The sequence below is a fragment of the Hyaena hyaena genome, unplaced genomic scaffold (genome assembly GCF_003009895.1).
Source record: "Hyaena hyaena isolate Hyena2069 unplaced genomic scaffold, ASM300989v1 scaffold_744, whole genome shotgun sequence".
Taxonomy (NCBI): Eukaryota; Metazoa; Chordata; class Mammalia; order Carnivora; family Hyaenidae; genus Hyaena; species Hyaena hyaena.
In genome coordinates this window covers 13,514-29,042 of record NW_024081366.1, presented here as the reverse complement: position 1 = coordinate 29,042, position 15,529 = coordinate 13,514, and the positions used below count along the sequence as shown (strand labels likewise).

At 39.1% G+C, this 15,529-nt stretch overlaps 1 protein-coding gene across 1 annotated transcript; it reads right to left on the bottom strand.

The window, feature by feature from the left end:
- Nucleotides 1-254: 254 nt before the first annotated feature.
- On the bottom strand, nt 255-15,299 carry TNMD (tenomodulin). Its single transcript, XM_039218099.1, has 7 exons — nt 15,201-15,299; nt 14,915-15,046; nt 6,177-6,317; nt 5,601-5,702; nt 2,477-2,630; nt 926-1,092; nt 255-636 (listed from the first exon to the last, which is right to left on the bottom strand). Exons 1-7 carry the CDS (start codon nt 15,246-15,248, stop codon nt 427-429), a joined length of 954 nt encoding a protein of 317 aa, XP_039074030.1. The 5' UTR covers nt 15,249-15,299; the 3' UTR covers nt 255-426.
- Nucleotides 15,300-15,529: the final 230 nt, after the last annotated feature.

Sequence of the window (15,529 nt, the reverse complement as noted above, 5' to 3'; positions counted from 1 at the left end):
CACAAAAAGACAAATTTTTTTATGCATAAGTTATGGGGATATTTTATCATCAGCCCCTAATTTCCACTTCTCACTACAACATAGTAAACTATGATATTTGAGAATCCTTATTCTTTGCCCTTTCCTACTCCCCAAACCTGATACAATGCAAGATTTAATCATTGTCATCCATGTTAGACAGATATGCTCCATTTCAGTTGCAGGAAATATTCTTAGTAAACACTTACCCAGTGTATTCAGCAGCAATCAGGCCATTGATGATAATGTAAAAGTTTATTAGAACATGAAGAGAGAAGTTACCTACAAGTGATTCTGGAGTATTGGCTACTAGGAGCCAAATGCCTCGTAGGCAGAAATTCATTGAACAGCATGCATTTATTATATGTTGACCGCCAAAAGTTTAAGCATCTGAGCTCAAACTTGCCTTTAGACTCTCCCCAACATGCGGGCCACCCACCAGTTGCAAGGCATGATTACACGACAGATAACCCGCCCTCCTTGGTAACAGTATGGATACGGGTAGTAACCTAGTAAGGGTTCACAGACGCGGCGGCAGTAGCGGTTGCCTCGACGGCAGTAAATACAACAATAACCTCTCTCATCCAGCATGGGGTCAAATTCTATTCCATTTTCAGTCTGAAAGAAGAATAAACCAGGGTTGGAGGGGAAGGCTCACTAAGAAGAGGCCCACCAAGCAGGGAAGGACTATAAGACTATGTGAACTGGGGACCGATGGGAAACTAAATTCCTTAGTCTGATCAAGATTGATTATGAATTGATCAAAGCCCCCTAGGGATTCCAAGTTTCTTAAATTTTTTGTTAAAACAATGACCGTGTTCCTTTTAATGACTTTGATCTAAAGTGTAGTTCATTTTTTGTGGTCTCTTTGCTATCCCTCTAACAGAGTAACATGAATGTAACTTACATAGTCATTTATTGGAAGTTCTTCCTCACTTGCTTGTCTGGCATGGCGGGTCTTTTCCACCTTCACTTGAGGGACCACCCACTGCTCGTTTTGTTCAATGCCTTTCTTTTCATTGGTAGGGAAGTGAAGATCTTCACCATCCTCCTCTAAGTCTTGTAACTCTGAAACTAAGGGAATAATCACAAAGTTTTGATTTATCTGCTTTGCAAATGGTTCCCAAAAAAAGTCCTTGGGGTAATGGTGTTGGGAATAGAGATTTTCATTTTCTTGTTGCTATCATCATTTAGGCAAGCATGAACCACTTTTCCAAACTCCTTCAGCTCCAAATTTAAAGAGATTTTCTGCAAACAAATCTGACTATTCCCATGTACACAGATCTCTTCTTTGCTCATTTGGCATTGAATACTTACTGTTTGTCTTACTAGCACCCTAATTTTAAAAACAAGAATAGCGGACGTAGGTGTCTTCCACAATGATTTTACCTGTGATAAGTGCTCAGTAAATATTTTTTGATTGCTGGATTTGATTCAATGCACTCTGTCTTCTTCTCCTTTCCTCTCTCTTTTCTGTCTTAAAATGTTTTTTTAAAATAACTTTCTATTTACGAATAATCTTCCATTTACAGAAGAGTTGCAATGATCATACAGAGTTCCTATATACCCTTTATCCAGTTTCTTCTAACATTAACACCCTACATAACCATAGTACAATTATGAAAACTAAGAAATTAGCATTGTTACAGTTCTATTAACTAAACTATAGACTTTATTCAGATTTCATCTTTATTTCCATTAATGTCTTTTAGAAAAAGAATGTTGAAGCAGAAGTTTTAGCATCCAATCCAGAATACCACATTGCCTTTAGTTGCCTGCTTTTTTAAGCTGCCAAAGGGAACCAATAGATTCCTGCTTTGGTTAGAGAGGTCTCTCTTGAATAAATAGTATTCTATGCTGTCTAGAATGTGGGAGGCCAAATTCTATGTTAACTGGGCAGAATAAGATGTCAAGAGACCTTTGCTTTCTCTATGAGCTGACTGGAAGTTGAGAGCTGGCCTCTTCTACTATAGACCTCTAGCCCTCAATTTTATAGTGATTCCTAAAACAGCCACAAAGAAATTTGTATTACAGTGACTGTCCTGTATTCTGGGGAGAATGCCACCATTCAACACAGAGAATCATTCTTGTGACAACAGAGCATTGTTTGGCTCTTCTCTCTTCCATTCTTGGGTTGGCTATGCAGTGGTTTGAGCAATAGTCTGGTATCCTGACTGCAATGAATACAGATATGCAAAGATAGATTAGTTTTTTGCTATCACTAGTCACATTAGGGTGGTATTACCTTTGCTGGGATATTTAAAATCCTGTCATCATTAACTTATCTGATTTATAACTTGGCTGTGAAAAAAATCCTTCCTCCTTTGGTGGTCAGCACATACAGTTTCATCTGAGAAGATACAAGCTGATCATTTGTTTTCCTAGAAATGTAGTCTCTAAATGATGGAAACATTAACCTGTTACTGACTTTGGAAAGAGGAGGAAAAAGAACCCATACCTGCTATTAGAGTGGGATTGATCCAATACATGGTCACATTATCACAAATTTCCAGAATTTTGGAATTTTTCAGAAAGTCTCGGTTTTCAATAGGTTTTTCTGCTGGGACCCAAATCACAGACTGTTCAAAAAAAGTGGTGGTAATTTCTTCATTCTGAGAGAAGTTCAGGGTAAGGATAGGCAGAGAAATTAATAAAATGAGTGAGACATTATGGGATACTGGAAAACACTGTATTTTGAGTCTGGATAACAATTCCAATCCCAGAGCTGTCTGTGAACTAGCTCTGTATTTGCATACAGTTGGTGCCTTTGGAAGAGTTAACAACTGATCTGTCTCTCAGTTCTAATAGTAAGGCTGCTCACTGTACCAGGAGCTTGCTCTGCTACCATTTCATTTACAGTTAGGAAGGCTATCCATCATTTTCTGGGCCTCCCACTGGGCCACATATGTTTTAATTGGGCTTCTGGAACTCTGAGTGATTTACATTTGTTTTTGCTCTTTTAAACGGGTGTTATAAGTGCCTGCATACTTTTAGGTTTGCAACTAAGATTGCAAGCAGCATTTGATCTGAAGCTGAAAAAAACTCGTATAATCCAAACTGGTGAGATCAATTAAATAGCAACTGAACTTACTATTTTGGTTTTACAAGATTTTCCTGTTAATGGTGGCTAGTTGTAGTGTAAAAGATGTCTTTTTTTGTCTTAAAGTTAAGTCTTCAGCTTGTGACTTCACTGGCCTTACCACTATTTTACTCCTTTCATTCTAGATGCTTAGAGTTTGTCTCACAGTGTTTTTTCTTTAGGTATCTTTTCTTATATTGTCAAGAACACTGCCTTCTCTTCCATTTCTTTTATTGGAAGTAGTTGTCCTGTATACCTACTTTCTTACTCACTTGCCTTTTGGGCCCTGAAATTTTTTCCTACTCTTCAAAAATTGTTTTAATGCTTATTTATTTATTTTGAGAGAGAGAGAAAGAGAGAGGGAGAGAGAGTGAGTGGGGGACAGACAGAGAGAGGGAGGGAGAGAATCCCAAGTAGGTCTAGGACCGACAGCATGGAGGCTGATGCAGGGCTCGATTTCATGATCTGTGAGATCATGACCTGAGCCAAGATCAAGAGTCAGACACTTAGCCAACTGAGCCACCCAGGCACCTTGACATTTCCCTCTACTCTTAATAAGGCTTTTACTTTTTTGTTTCTTTCTAGCTTTGTGATTTCAGTGTTTTTATTCCTTCTCTGAATACGGCTTTGTAGAATTTTTCTGCTAGTTATTTAAAACTCTCAAGTCTTAGATCCTTCACCTTTGAGTCTGTAAAGACCTTGGGATGCATTGAAAGGGATTCTAGAAAATGAGTTTGGTATGCTGAGTAGCTTTGTTAGCAAAATCAGGCCTATTTAGATACCTGCTTTGTATGTTTAGCATGAGCCAACCATAGATATAGTGTTGAGAACAGACTAAGAGGGGTTTTGTCATCCAGAACTGCAAACTTACCTCATAAAAACTCTGCAGTCTGAATGCATATATATTTGAAGATAAAAGTAATATCACTATCATGAGATAAATACTTTTGTTATTTAAAAGATTTGGCAAAATTAATTGAAGAATAAATTAGGGCCAAAATAAGACATTATGGGCCTTTGTCTTTATCTTTTTCAGAAAAGTATATCCTGTTGTATTAGTTCAAGGTTTTATTGCTGGCTGGCCCTACTCAAATGTTTACATTATTTTCTGTTAAAAAAAAAAGCAATAGTTACTGCCTTTTTATCCTATTGATTCTCCTTTCATCTTATCCTTGCCTTCCGCAGTAATTCCGAATATCCTGGAAGTTGTTATGTTCCTCAAATGCATCAAATTTATGCTTATTATTTTTTTAATCTCCAAAATTTTTCACTACCGTAGACCTTGAGAGCACAGCATTGTCTCTGGGAAAGCTTCTTTTTTTCCCCTGGAAATGCTATTAACAAGGGTCTGTAATTTTCCTGGCCATAAAGAGACCAATGGCATGTCTAGGGGAGCCAATGACAGCTCTGAGACTTGGGTAAAAGAAAGGATAAAGGGCTCCCTATCCCATCTCACCCCTCAAAAAATAAGGAAAGGAGAAGAAAAAGATAAATGGGTAGATGAGAATTAAAATAGAAAGAGTTATGTAGGAAAATAGTGGGAAAAGTGGGGGAGAGAAAAAAGAAAGAGGTCTTTATAGTACATAGACCATTGCCATTGGCAATGTCTGTGCCATTGCCATAATTTCATTTTAGATTTTCCAATTAAACATTAAAAGAAAACCAAAAAAACCGAATAAATATTTGTTTCTCTCTGGCTACAGTGGGAATGTGCTGCCACAATATGGCTTTAGCTAACCCTTATGCCTTCACTGATAACAACATACTGTAGTTACAGGCAGAATATCTGGGAACCATTAAGAGCCTCAAAGACTTTAGTGATGGTTGTGTTTTAGGCAATAATCCTCCATCTCCCATTAGGCTTTCAGGGGCCATTTAGTGACTGCACCACTCTCTTAGGTTGCCTTATCTTGGCCTGACAGTATGTTTTCAGAGAATTTGTATTACACTGCAGTTCTTACCTTCTTTGATTTTGCCTTTCTTAGTGAGGTTAAATGCAGATTATTTCATTAGCAGTGTAGAATACAATGGTAAGGTGAATGAACTGGAATCTTTTAAGTAAGTGAATGCCACAGTGTGATCAAAGTGGCAAGGATCTCAGGTGACCTTGGGACTTTTCTTTTTAAGACTTTATCAAGCAGGATTGCTTTGGTTCCTCTGGCTCACATGTCTTACTAGAGACCTTTGGTTTAGAAGCAAATGTACAGAATGCTAATGGCTACCCAGGTATAAAAGTATAGCATTTCTCCTAACAGCATGAACTTCGTTTTTCAAAAGGCCTGAGTTCAAGATCACAATCTGCTCCTCATTAGTTTTGTGACCTTGGGCAAGTCACTTTTTGGTTCTGAGTCCAGTGTCCTCATTGGAAAGTGGGGATAATAATAGCACTATCTGTAGGGTCATTGTGAGAATCAAATGAGAGTACATTTAGTACAATGTCTGGCACATAGTTAACACCCAATAAATGAAGGCTTTTCCTACCACTATTAATATTCTTACTTACTTCATCTATTTCCTCCTCTGGTTCAGAAAATTCAGGAATCACTTTAATCTGAGTTTTGATGAAGCATTTTTGAAGACCTACAAAGTAGATGCCAGTGTAACCCTATAAACAGACCAAAAATAAATAAATAAATAAATAAATAAATAAACCTTCCTGAAATAGCAACAGTTAATGAGGTCCATGATCTGTCAAAGCCCCAGGATGGCAAAATTTGAATTCAAAGGGAAAACTTTGTTTTATAAACTAAGTGGAGGCTAAAGGCTATTTTTAACTTTACTCAAATGTTCTAATATTTTAAGTAGGAAGCCTTGGGGAGGTGAGTAACCAACTTACATTTTTATTTCTTTTTTTTTTTATTTTTAAGGCTTTTATTTATTTTTGAGAGCAAGAGAGACAGAGCACGAGTCAGGGAGGGGCACAGAGAGAGGAGAGACACAGAATCTGAAGCAGTCTCCAGGCTCTGAGCTGTCAGCACAGAGCCCCATGTGGGGTTCGAACTCACAGATCACAAGAACATGACCCGAGCCGAAGTCGAATGCCCAACCAACTGAGCCACCCAGGCGCCCCTCAACTTACATTTTTAAAGTCATGTACTTCCAATGTTTCATCAGTACCATTTCCACTTCTGAATATTTCAGTTCTGGTCACTGGATCAATTTCCATGTAAATCTTCTTCTTCTCTCCATTACTGTAGAAAGTGTGCTCCATGTCATATGTCTGGAAGAATAGAGGAAAACAAGTTCTAAGATACTAATTGTGTCCTTTCATAAGACGCTTTAATTGGGTAATATCTAGGGCACCTTCTCTTTCTGGAGCCTTTGTGATGAGGTGCCATCTCAGCAGCTTACCAGTGGGAATGCTCTGAGACTCAAGATTAAAGTGAGGTGCTTCTTGGCACTGGAGCTGATATGGGGATCCCTTCAGAGCCAGTGTTTTTTATTCAACCCAAGTTGCTGAACTAATCACTAAAATTACAACAGTTTTCTTGGAAGCCTTGACTAAATAGTGAATGATATTTTTGCAAACCAGCCTGTAAAGTATTTTCCCCTTGTGTTAAGCAGAGGGATCATGTAAAACTGCTGCTGCTTTAAGTTACTACTTCCCTTCCAAGTAGTGTTTATCCCCTCTCCCCATGAAATTCATTAGGGCTGAGAAAGAGATTTGAACATATGAAGAATGCTTAGGTATTGCTCTTTATCTCTTTATCTAACTAGGACTTTAATATTGCCTTAACAGTCTTGAGTCTGTCTTCTTTAGAATCTGAAGAACTTTCTGTTTGGCCAATATTAGGTAATAGTCTTATGTAACCTCAACTGTTTCCTTTTTCCATTTCAACTCCAGGAAACATTTATTGCCTTCCCCTGACCATCTCTTTTATGGGCTAACTAAACCTACTCAGTTTATTCCTGAGTTTTGTTTTTCAAACCTAATTCAGATGGCCTCAAGTATATTATTGAATATATATAGAATTCAACAATTGTTTCAAGTGCCTTGCACTAAGTAATACAGTATCGTACAAGAATAGTGCCTTGAAAAGTCTTCTCATCAAGTCTTTCTTGAGGGGTTGAAGCAAAACTCCAGAATCTCTCTGGCCCTCTAAAAGAGGTAATGTTTTCTTAGGACCAAGAAGACCAGCCCTGTCAAGTGTCCCAGTTTAGGAGTAAGTCCATTACCAATATGATGACACATTTTTAGCTAGAAGCAAATAACAAACCTAAAGTAATTTGCTACCTGTCACAAACCAGGCCAGACATGATGGTGCCATGTGGAAATCTGTCTTATTCCTGTTGTTAGAACACTTTTTGCTATCAAGTTTTTTCATACTCATTTTTCCTTACAAAAAAATTTGGTAAACCAAAACCGCTAAAACAAGTCATTTATACAGCCAATGTTGCTTTCTAATGATATGGCTCCTAGTGACAGCCTTTTAGAGCTTTGGGTTGCTTTTTAATGTCTGCAAGTGTCTGTTACTGAATGTTAGTTTAACCTGGTCACATTGTCCCTAGCTCAAGTGAAAAAACAAATTGGAAGGGTTTGTAGAAACAATGTTGCTTCAAGTGTGAAAAGTCTATGTAGCTGCTGAATAGGAAGAGACAATGTCATTTACTTCTTTGTAGCCCTGCAGTGCCTCAGACAGGGTCAGTGCTTAAGTATTGGGTATACTCAATTAAGTAATAAGTATTCAGCATAAGTTTTTCCCACCAGTGACAAATTCTTATCTCCATAAAGAGATTTTAAACATTGCAAGGTCTTTTAAGACACTATACTTTAAAAGGGGAAGGAAATGGTATTTACAACCTCCCAGCAACTGCAGAGTTAACTCAGGAAGTCTGGCCTGGTTTGTGACAGGTAGCAAACAAATTCTTTTAGACTTTTTATTTGCTTCTAGTTATAAATATGTCCTCAATTCCAGCTCTGCAGCCAACTTGAGAAATGTCTACCTATGGCAAGAAATTGAACTCTCAGTGGGCCTGACCTAAGTAAAGGACAGGTCCAGTCTTGTCAGATCCCCCAATGGAAGGGGATTTCTTTAGAAATACTATCTTTTATTGAGACAGATGTTGACACTACTAGTCATTGGGGGTGGAGTGGGGTGTTTGTTTCATCAGGAGCACCACTGATGGATTATTGCATGGAAAAATGAGGTTAGAGACTAGGGGATGTTGGAATGCTGCCTACCTGGGCAAAAGAAAAAATACAGGCTGTATTTTCAATCACTGGTAGAAGACTATGGAACCATACCGGTGACATTTAGAATTTCAGTGTACTCTGTGGAATGAGTTTTCCTGCACTGTTGGCAATGCACTTCACTTGGACACTTTGCTAGATGAAAACTATTGGAAACTGCCAAGCTCAGCAGATCTTGATTACTTTCAACATTCCTTCAAAGAAGTTTTTTTTTTTTTTTTTTTTGTTTGGTTTGGTTTGGTTTGGTCGGGGAGAAGAGGTCCATTTTGATTATATTCATTAACCAGATTATTGACTTATTTTTAGCAATGATAGGCTGCTAAATGGAGTGGGATCAGAATGACTTCATTTATGTGTGTATCCTGGTTTGGGGGGGGGATGTGGCAAGCTATATATTCACCCAGATGGAATTCTATTATCGTAGGTGTCCTTTGGGAACAGGCTGCCTTTGTCTAGGAAGATGATGCCGGTGGCCCACTTTGGACTGTTTGGGGATGTGTTTGAGCAAATCCAGACATATTGTCTCGCCTAGGTCCCTGTGGAGCACATTGCTTGGGTAATGGTTATGCAAGCCCCACTGGCCCATATGAACACTGAGCTCATGACTTTAGCCTCAGAGGTACTTTTCTCTCTACTAAGCTCAACTGCTCAGGGGCTGAGAATCTTTCTGGAGATGAAAGAACAAATGGTTTTGTCCTTTCCAGATACTGACTAAAGCAGACACAGGATGACTGGTCTGAGTCAGTCATGAGTGGGCTCTCAGTAGCTCATCTCACACTGTCCCCAACTCTGTTTTACTTCAGGGAGGACAGAGCAATGACAGAGTGTGGTGAGGAGTACACTGCTGTCAAATCGGCAAATAGGGAAAGTTAACCATTGCTGTTTCTAGGTTCCCTTTTCTGTCCTTTTCATATCCTGTTTCCTTTGTACTCTCTTAGTCCTTCCCCTTCTACCCATCTCCCTCTATCCCTTTGTCTTCTGTCTAGACTTTAGGAATCTCATGGTGCTTCAGGTCCTTATATCAAAGAAGAAATCAATTTGACAAATGATTTCACACCAAGATGATAGTGATGGGTATTTGACTCTTAAAATTGAGTGAAATATGGAAGTCAAAAGAATGAATTACTAATGATGGATTTTAAGCACAATGACACCAGGAATAGGAGATATTTGAGAGGCAAGGGCATTCTTCCAGCACCACTCAGATAGGTTCCTGTTCTACTCACACATAGGCCTGGTCTTAACTCTAAGGACCAGAGTTCTGGAGTGAGACAGGGAAGCCTATGGGATGGAATATGACTCAGAAGTGAAATTAATAGATATGTGGTTAAGTTCAGGTGGTGAGAGATGTAAGAAGACCACACTGAGAAAACATGGAACAAAACTAAACTCATTTCTCTTCTCTGTCCAGGAATTCTTTCCTCATTCCAGTTAAATCCTCCACTCAGGTACAGATGAGCCGAGTCCTAACTTCCCCCTTTCACAGTTTTCCATTTCGTACCTCAGTTTGTGGCATTCTCTGAGATTAGAAATGAAAGGGTTTTTTTTATAAAAAATAATGTTGCCTCAGACCCCAGTGCGATGGATCTGCTTTGGGGGCGAGTGCCTTTAGCCTCTCCTGAAAGGGATCTGAGGACGTTTGGCTTAGGTTTGTTTCTTGAAGCCTGTGATTAATCTAGTCACTCTTCTCTCCACCTTCATCCTTTACTGTATGTTTATGAGGTACACTCTCCAAAGGTGAAATACATGCTCAGAATAGTTGGCTAGCAGGTGTTAAGCTGGAAGGAAGGGAAGGGAATGCATTGTACCATTTTATTACCAACCTAGCCTGTGGGAATTAAAGGGCCTCTGGGTATTTCTTTACCAACACAGAGCAGACACATTGTTTCTTATGCAAAGTTGGACTTCTGCATCTTCAATCACCAGCTCTCAGCCCTGAAAAAAATTGGCATAAGCAGCACAGACATTCCTCTTTTTCAACAGGATAAAAACCATTTCTTTCATCTAAAGACTCAAGTTAGCTTGGAAGTTTTCCCATACCCACTATCTCCACCACCCCTCATTCTTATTTGCAATTTAAGAATAGTAGAAAGAATCCTTAGAACCAGGTTCTAGTCCTAGCCTCAACTCTGCCACTTAAAATCTGTGTGACCTTGAACAAGTCACCAAATTTCTCTGGAGATTCAGTTCCCATCATTATCTCCCACTCCTTGCCAGATGCAATGTTGAATAGTTGACAAAATTACTTTTGCTCAGATTTGGACTGACACCTGTCAGGTTGATGATTGGACTGCTACTACCTGTTGATCACCTGGGCTACTTTTCTGATACAGCCCCAGTCCCACTCCCAGCCTGTAAAGGACAGTTCCTTCTAAGGACCCAGATTTTCCTTGTTGGTGCCATGTAAGTTGCTTAGCAAATGCTGCCTTGGTAGCATGGAGGGACTAAATTAGAATGTGCCCATAACATCCAGAGTCCTCATTTATATAATTGTCGCTGCCTCTTAATAACCCAGAGCAAGAGCTGGCCCCATGAGAGCTTCTGTCTGTCTAAGGGTGGACTTTCCTCCTGCAATGGTTTGGGAGGAAAATAAAATGAGAAGTATTCTTTTTTAAAATCCCAATGTGGTGCCATCTGGTGAAACTCAGTCCCTCTGCTAAAGAGATTTCAGCTACAACTCCAACTCCAGCGTTTTCCTTGAGGGCATGAATACTTCTCCAGACCCACAGTTTACCCACCAAACTGCTGTGCAGGAAAGCCCAGGAAACTGAGGAAAGAGAGTTGTATTCCTGTGTGCCTAGAAGAGGAGTTGAAGAAGAAGAAAGTGGGTCTCTGGCCAATGCCAGCATTAGAGAAATAGGCACAAGAAAACTAGATCCAGACTTAGCAAGGAAGTGCTTTTTCCAAGCAAAGGATTTTCAGTGATATTGAAATGATATTGGGCTGGCGATCCTGGGTGACACTGTCTTAATGATTATTTGCAGTTGAGGTGGGGGGAGGGCAGAAGGATGCCCACCTATCCCTACCACTTCTCTTCTCATACTGGTAGTACGGAGGAGTTGTGAGGATACCCCCAGTAATCTGTTGATTGCTATGTGGGCCTTAGGATTTATGGTTTCTAAAGAGCCCTAAGTCACCAGACAGTTCCTGGATGTGGCAGGAAGGGCAGAATTTCATTTATTTAATTTATTATCCTTTTGCCTCATTTTACAAAGGATTGGAACAGATAGGTTACAAGGTCTGTGCTGAATCTATAAATTGTTGATTTAAGGGCTGGGATTTTTATGACTTGCTTTCTCCATGTTGGATTAATTAGCTGGGGAGTTGGCTTCTAATTGCTTCAAGTTAAATGTGTAATTCAGGGAGCTTTAAAGAAGAATGTTTCTCTAGGGAATTGGCTTCAAAGATCCCTGGGCAGTCACTGCCTAGAAGTGGAGTCTCATTGTGATGCACTCTCCAAATCTCTGGGACTGAATAGGTGCCTTCTGCTTGACTGAGAAAGCTGAATACAAGTGTTTTATGGTCTGGCTTTCATTCAGCTCAAGTGGCTCCTATATGTGGTTGTGGGTTAAGGGCCTGGAGCCTGCAAGGGAGTGCAGCTGCTCCCCCAGGGATAGTCCCTTTTGCTTCATTTTATTTGGATGTTTTTCTCTTTCTGGAGTGTGTGTATGTGTGTGTATGCATGTGCATATGCATGCATACACATGTGCTCATGCCTGAGGTATATGAGAAGAGGGAATCAAGCATGCCTTACTCTCACTTTGGGTCAAGAATCTGGATCTTTTGTACATATCAAGGTGGGAGGTAATGGAAGGAGGGGGAAGACTTACTGGCATTGAAATGTCAACACCAGATGTGAGATATTAAATAAACACTGCTTATTATAAACAGATGTCAAAAAAAAAAAAGAAAAACAAAATAAAGAGGAGCTATGATGGAGGCTAAAGAAGCAACACTAAGAGCTTGGAGGAAGCCCCAGGAAGGCAAACAAATCACTCCATCCATAAGCATAGCAACATCACTAATTCTGTCCCCACAGGTTCCCACAGGTCCCATAGGCTTGTAAAGGAAAGCCCAGAAGGGCCTGGGTTTTAATCTGTTAACTTTTGTTTCTTGCTAGGCCATACTCTTAAGGGGAGAGTATTTAATTTGTGTAAGATGCCTGGATTGTTTTCCTTTGCAAATCTTCTTCCACTACTAATCTGATTACTTTTTCCTTTCTAGGATTCTTAAGTGAGCTCCGAGTCAGGCTTATTGGCAGTCTTAGCCATCGGAAACATAGATGGTCTCTTGGGCTCTTTGGGAATTAAAGGTAGTGGTGGACTGAGTGAAGTGTCCACATCTCCAGCTGGTTCCTTAGTTTGCAACAGATCCAGCTGGGTCTTGTGAAGGCCTGGGCTTAAATATCAAAGACAATAAATTGCAGCTCCCCACTGGAATGGAGAACAAATAACCTTTGTTCATGGTGGAAAAACTTGACCCAGGAGTCACATATTGTCTTTTACCAGATTACTTCACAATAATTTTGTTCATTTCTGAGACTCCCTATGCTGAAAAGTACATCCCAAGATAGATTACTTCACAAGAGATTTGATTCTTGATAAGCTTTATTTCGTAGCATACCCCACCTCTTCTGTGCATGCACTGACTAGGTTTTACTTTTGGTTTGAGGAATCACAGTATTGCTCCTTATAATTAATTGAAAAGAGAACTCAAGTGAGAAATAAAGATGATATAATACAGAAGCAGAGGGAACCAAGGGCCCTGTTAGTGAGTTTGACACCTTGCAAGATAAAAGCAAGGTCCCACTTTTCATTTATAGTTGTACTGAGGCAAATAACATTGAAAGTTTAGAAAAACACATAAACTCTTTCAAAATAGCATTTGCAGTACCAACAGTCACAAGAAAGGCCATCTGGCCCATTGTTTAGTCAGGCTTGTACAGGTGGTCAAAAGGGCTAGCTACCTACCACACTCAGTTAAGTACATTATGGCCATGGAGAACAAAAGGGTTTATTGTCCTCTAACTCACCTATAATTGTCCAAAGGACCCTCTATTCTATTTGTGGGGCAGCATATCACCTAAGAAATTAGCTAAATGGTAGCAGAATTGGATTGGAATGCATTTTGGCACTCTTATTCATTTGCTGTTTCCTTCCTGATCTCTATTTTTTAATCCACCTTGAGAGTTTGAATATAGGTGGCTTCTCTAGAAAGATATGTGAACAGAAAGTAGTTCAGAAGCAGGGCACAAAGCAAGAGAGGAGATGAGAGAGAGAGAGAGAGAGAGAGAGAGAATGAGAGAAATGGCTAATTATAGGCATTGGGTGATGCCTGAAATCTGTTCGAGAACAAGGTGTAAATAAAAAATCAGACAAAAAAAGGGACTGTTTTGCTTTTTATTCTCCCTCTTACTTAAACTTGATAAGGTACACTCTAGGACTAGATGAAAGTGCATACAACAGTTAAGGTGAAGAATCCAAGGGTAGCTATGCCTTATTTCCCTGTTTTCTTTTGGACATTTCTGCAGTTAATTTCTATATTATCCTTCCTACCTCTCCTTTTCCATCAATCTATGTTATTTCCTCTCTGCTCCTATCACTCCTTTGGCTCCCAAGTAGTCTCTCTAAACCCATTTTCTTTTAGTCTCTCATCCCCCCTCCTGGATATGTGTCTTTCTCTTCCTATATCTGTTATCAAATAAAAATAATGATCTCATGATAACAAATTAATAACAACAGTAACAACAACCCACATGCAGAGAGAAAAAAGTGGCAAAGACAAAAAGCCATCTTTACACCTTGTAGCATGTACATTTATTAATTTTCTTTTAAATGGAAATGGTTAGTATGAAGGAACTACTTTCTTTGGGTCACTTCTAAACTTGCTTATTGTGTGTGAGTCTGGGTGTAACAATAACACTAAAGTAAACAAATATCAATTACAATGGCCAGCCAGATTTACCAAATTACCTTAATATCAGCTTTCTGAGATACCTGTGATTAATGACTTGGTGTCCCTTGTTTCTATCTTTGTGGCATTACTCATGGGTCAGTGACAATTGTCGCTGGTGAAGAGCAGAAAAGCACTAGTTATTTTGTTGTTTTTTTTTTTTTTTTAGTCATAAATGCATGTGAAGTCACGTATGAGAATTGCTCTGTCTGAAAAGGAGTTTCCTGGCTGTCCTCAGAGCAGATGCATTAAGTCAGAAACATAATCCCTGAAAATCTTTTGCTGTCATTTCCGGCATTTCTTCTTCTGTGATTGTATAATTACTTTTCCATCAACTTCTGCCCAGATAATTGAAAGAGAGATGAAAAGTATTTTTTCTCACAGTAAAAAATTTGCTTCTAGTAGTAGTCTTAACTTCTTAAACCCAAGCATTATAAAAGAATTGATAATTTTACTCTTATCATCATTAACTGAAATGCAGAAAACACACTTTTCTCTTACCAAAAAAACTACACAAATGACAGAAAACAAAATCTTGATTCAATTCTTCATAAGACCAGAAAATATATGCAAAAGGGACTTAATGATTTTCATTTTAAGATACACGTCAAACACTAATTAAATTCAATCAAACTCAAAACAGAAGCATTAGATAATAATGTGCGTTTACTTACTTTTTTGGGTGTCTCTGGCCAGAAGTGTTTGCCCCCCCAAAACAGGACAATTAGAGTTAAGGCCAGGATACCAAACACCAATCCACAAATCTTAAGTGATTTACATATCTTCTTGGATTTAAAAGCTTCTGCCTAAAAGACAATAAAACAATACACAATAGCTCTTAAAATAGCAAGCCATAATTCAAAGTCACCTTTGATTTCACTTTCTAATGTTCACATTGCAATACGATAAAACTGTGAAACCGTGCTTCTGCTCAAAAGGGAAAAATATGAATCAACTTACATTTAGAATGTGACAGTCCTCACAGTTCTCTGGAGGATTCTTTGCCATACTCTCTCAGCACACAGTATTCTTTTCCTGCTTTGAGAGGACCGAGAGACCACTGCTGAGGTGGAGTTGCAAGTGAGTCAGCAAACAGATGCCAGAGGAGAAGCTGAATTTATATGGCTCAAATATGTCATACCAGAGCCTGAGGGAACCCAGGGGGCTCCTGTGCTGTGATTTGTTACATAGATATACCCATATATGTATATAACTTCTGTGCACAGAATTACATCCAGAATGGCAAAGACAGAAGATTATAATGAAAACTGTTGTCCTGGGGGTTGGTT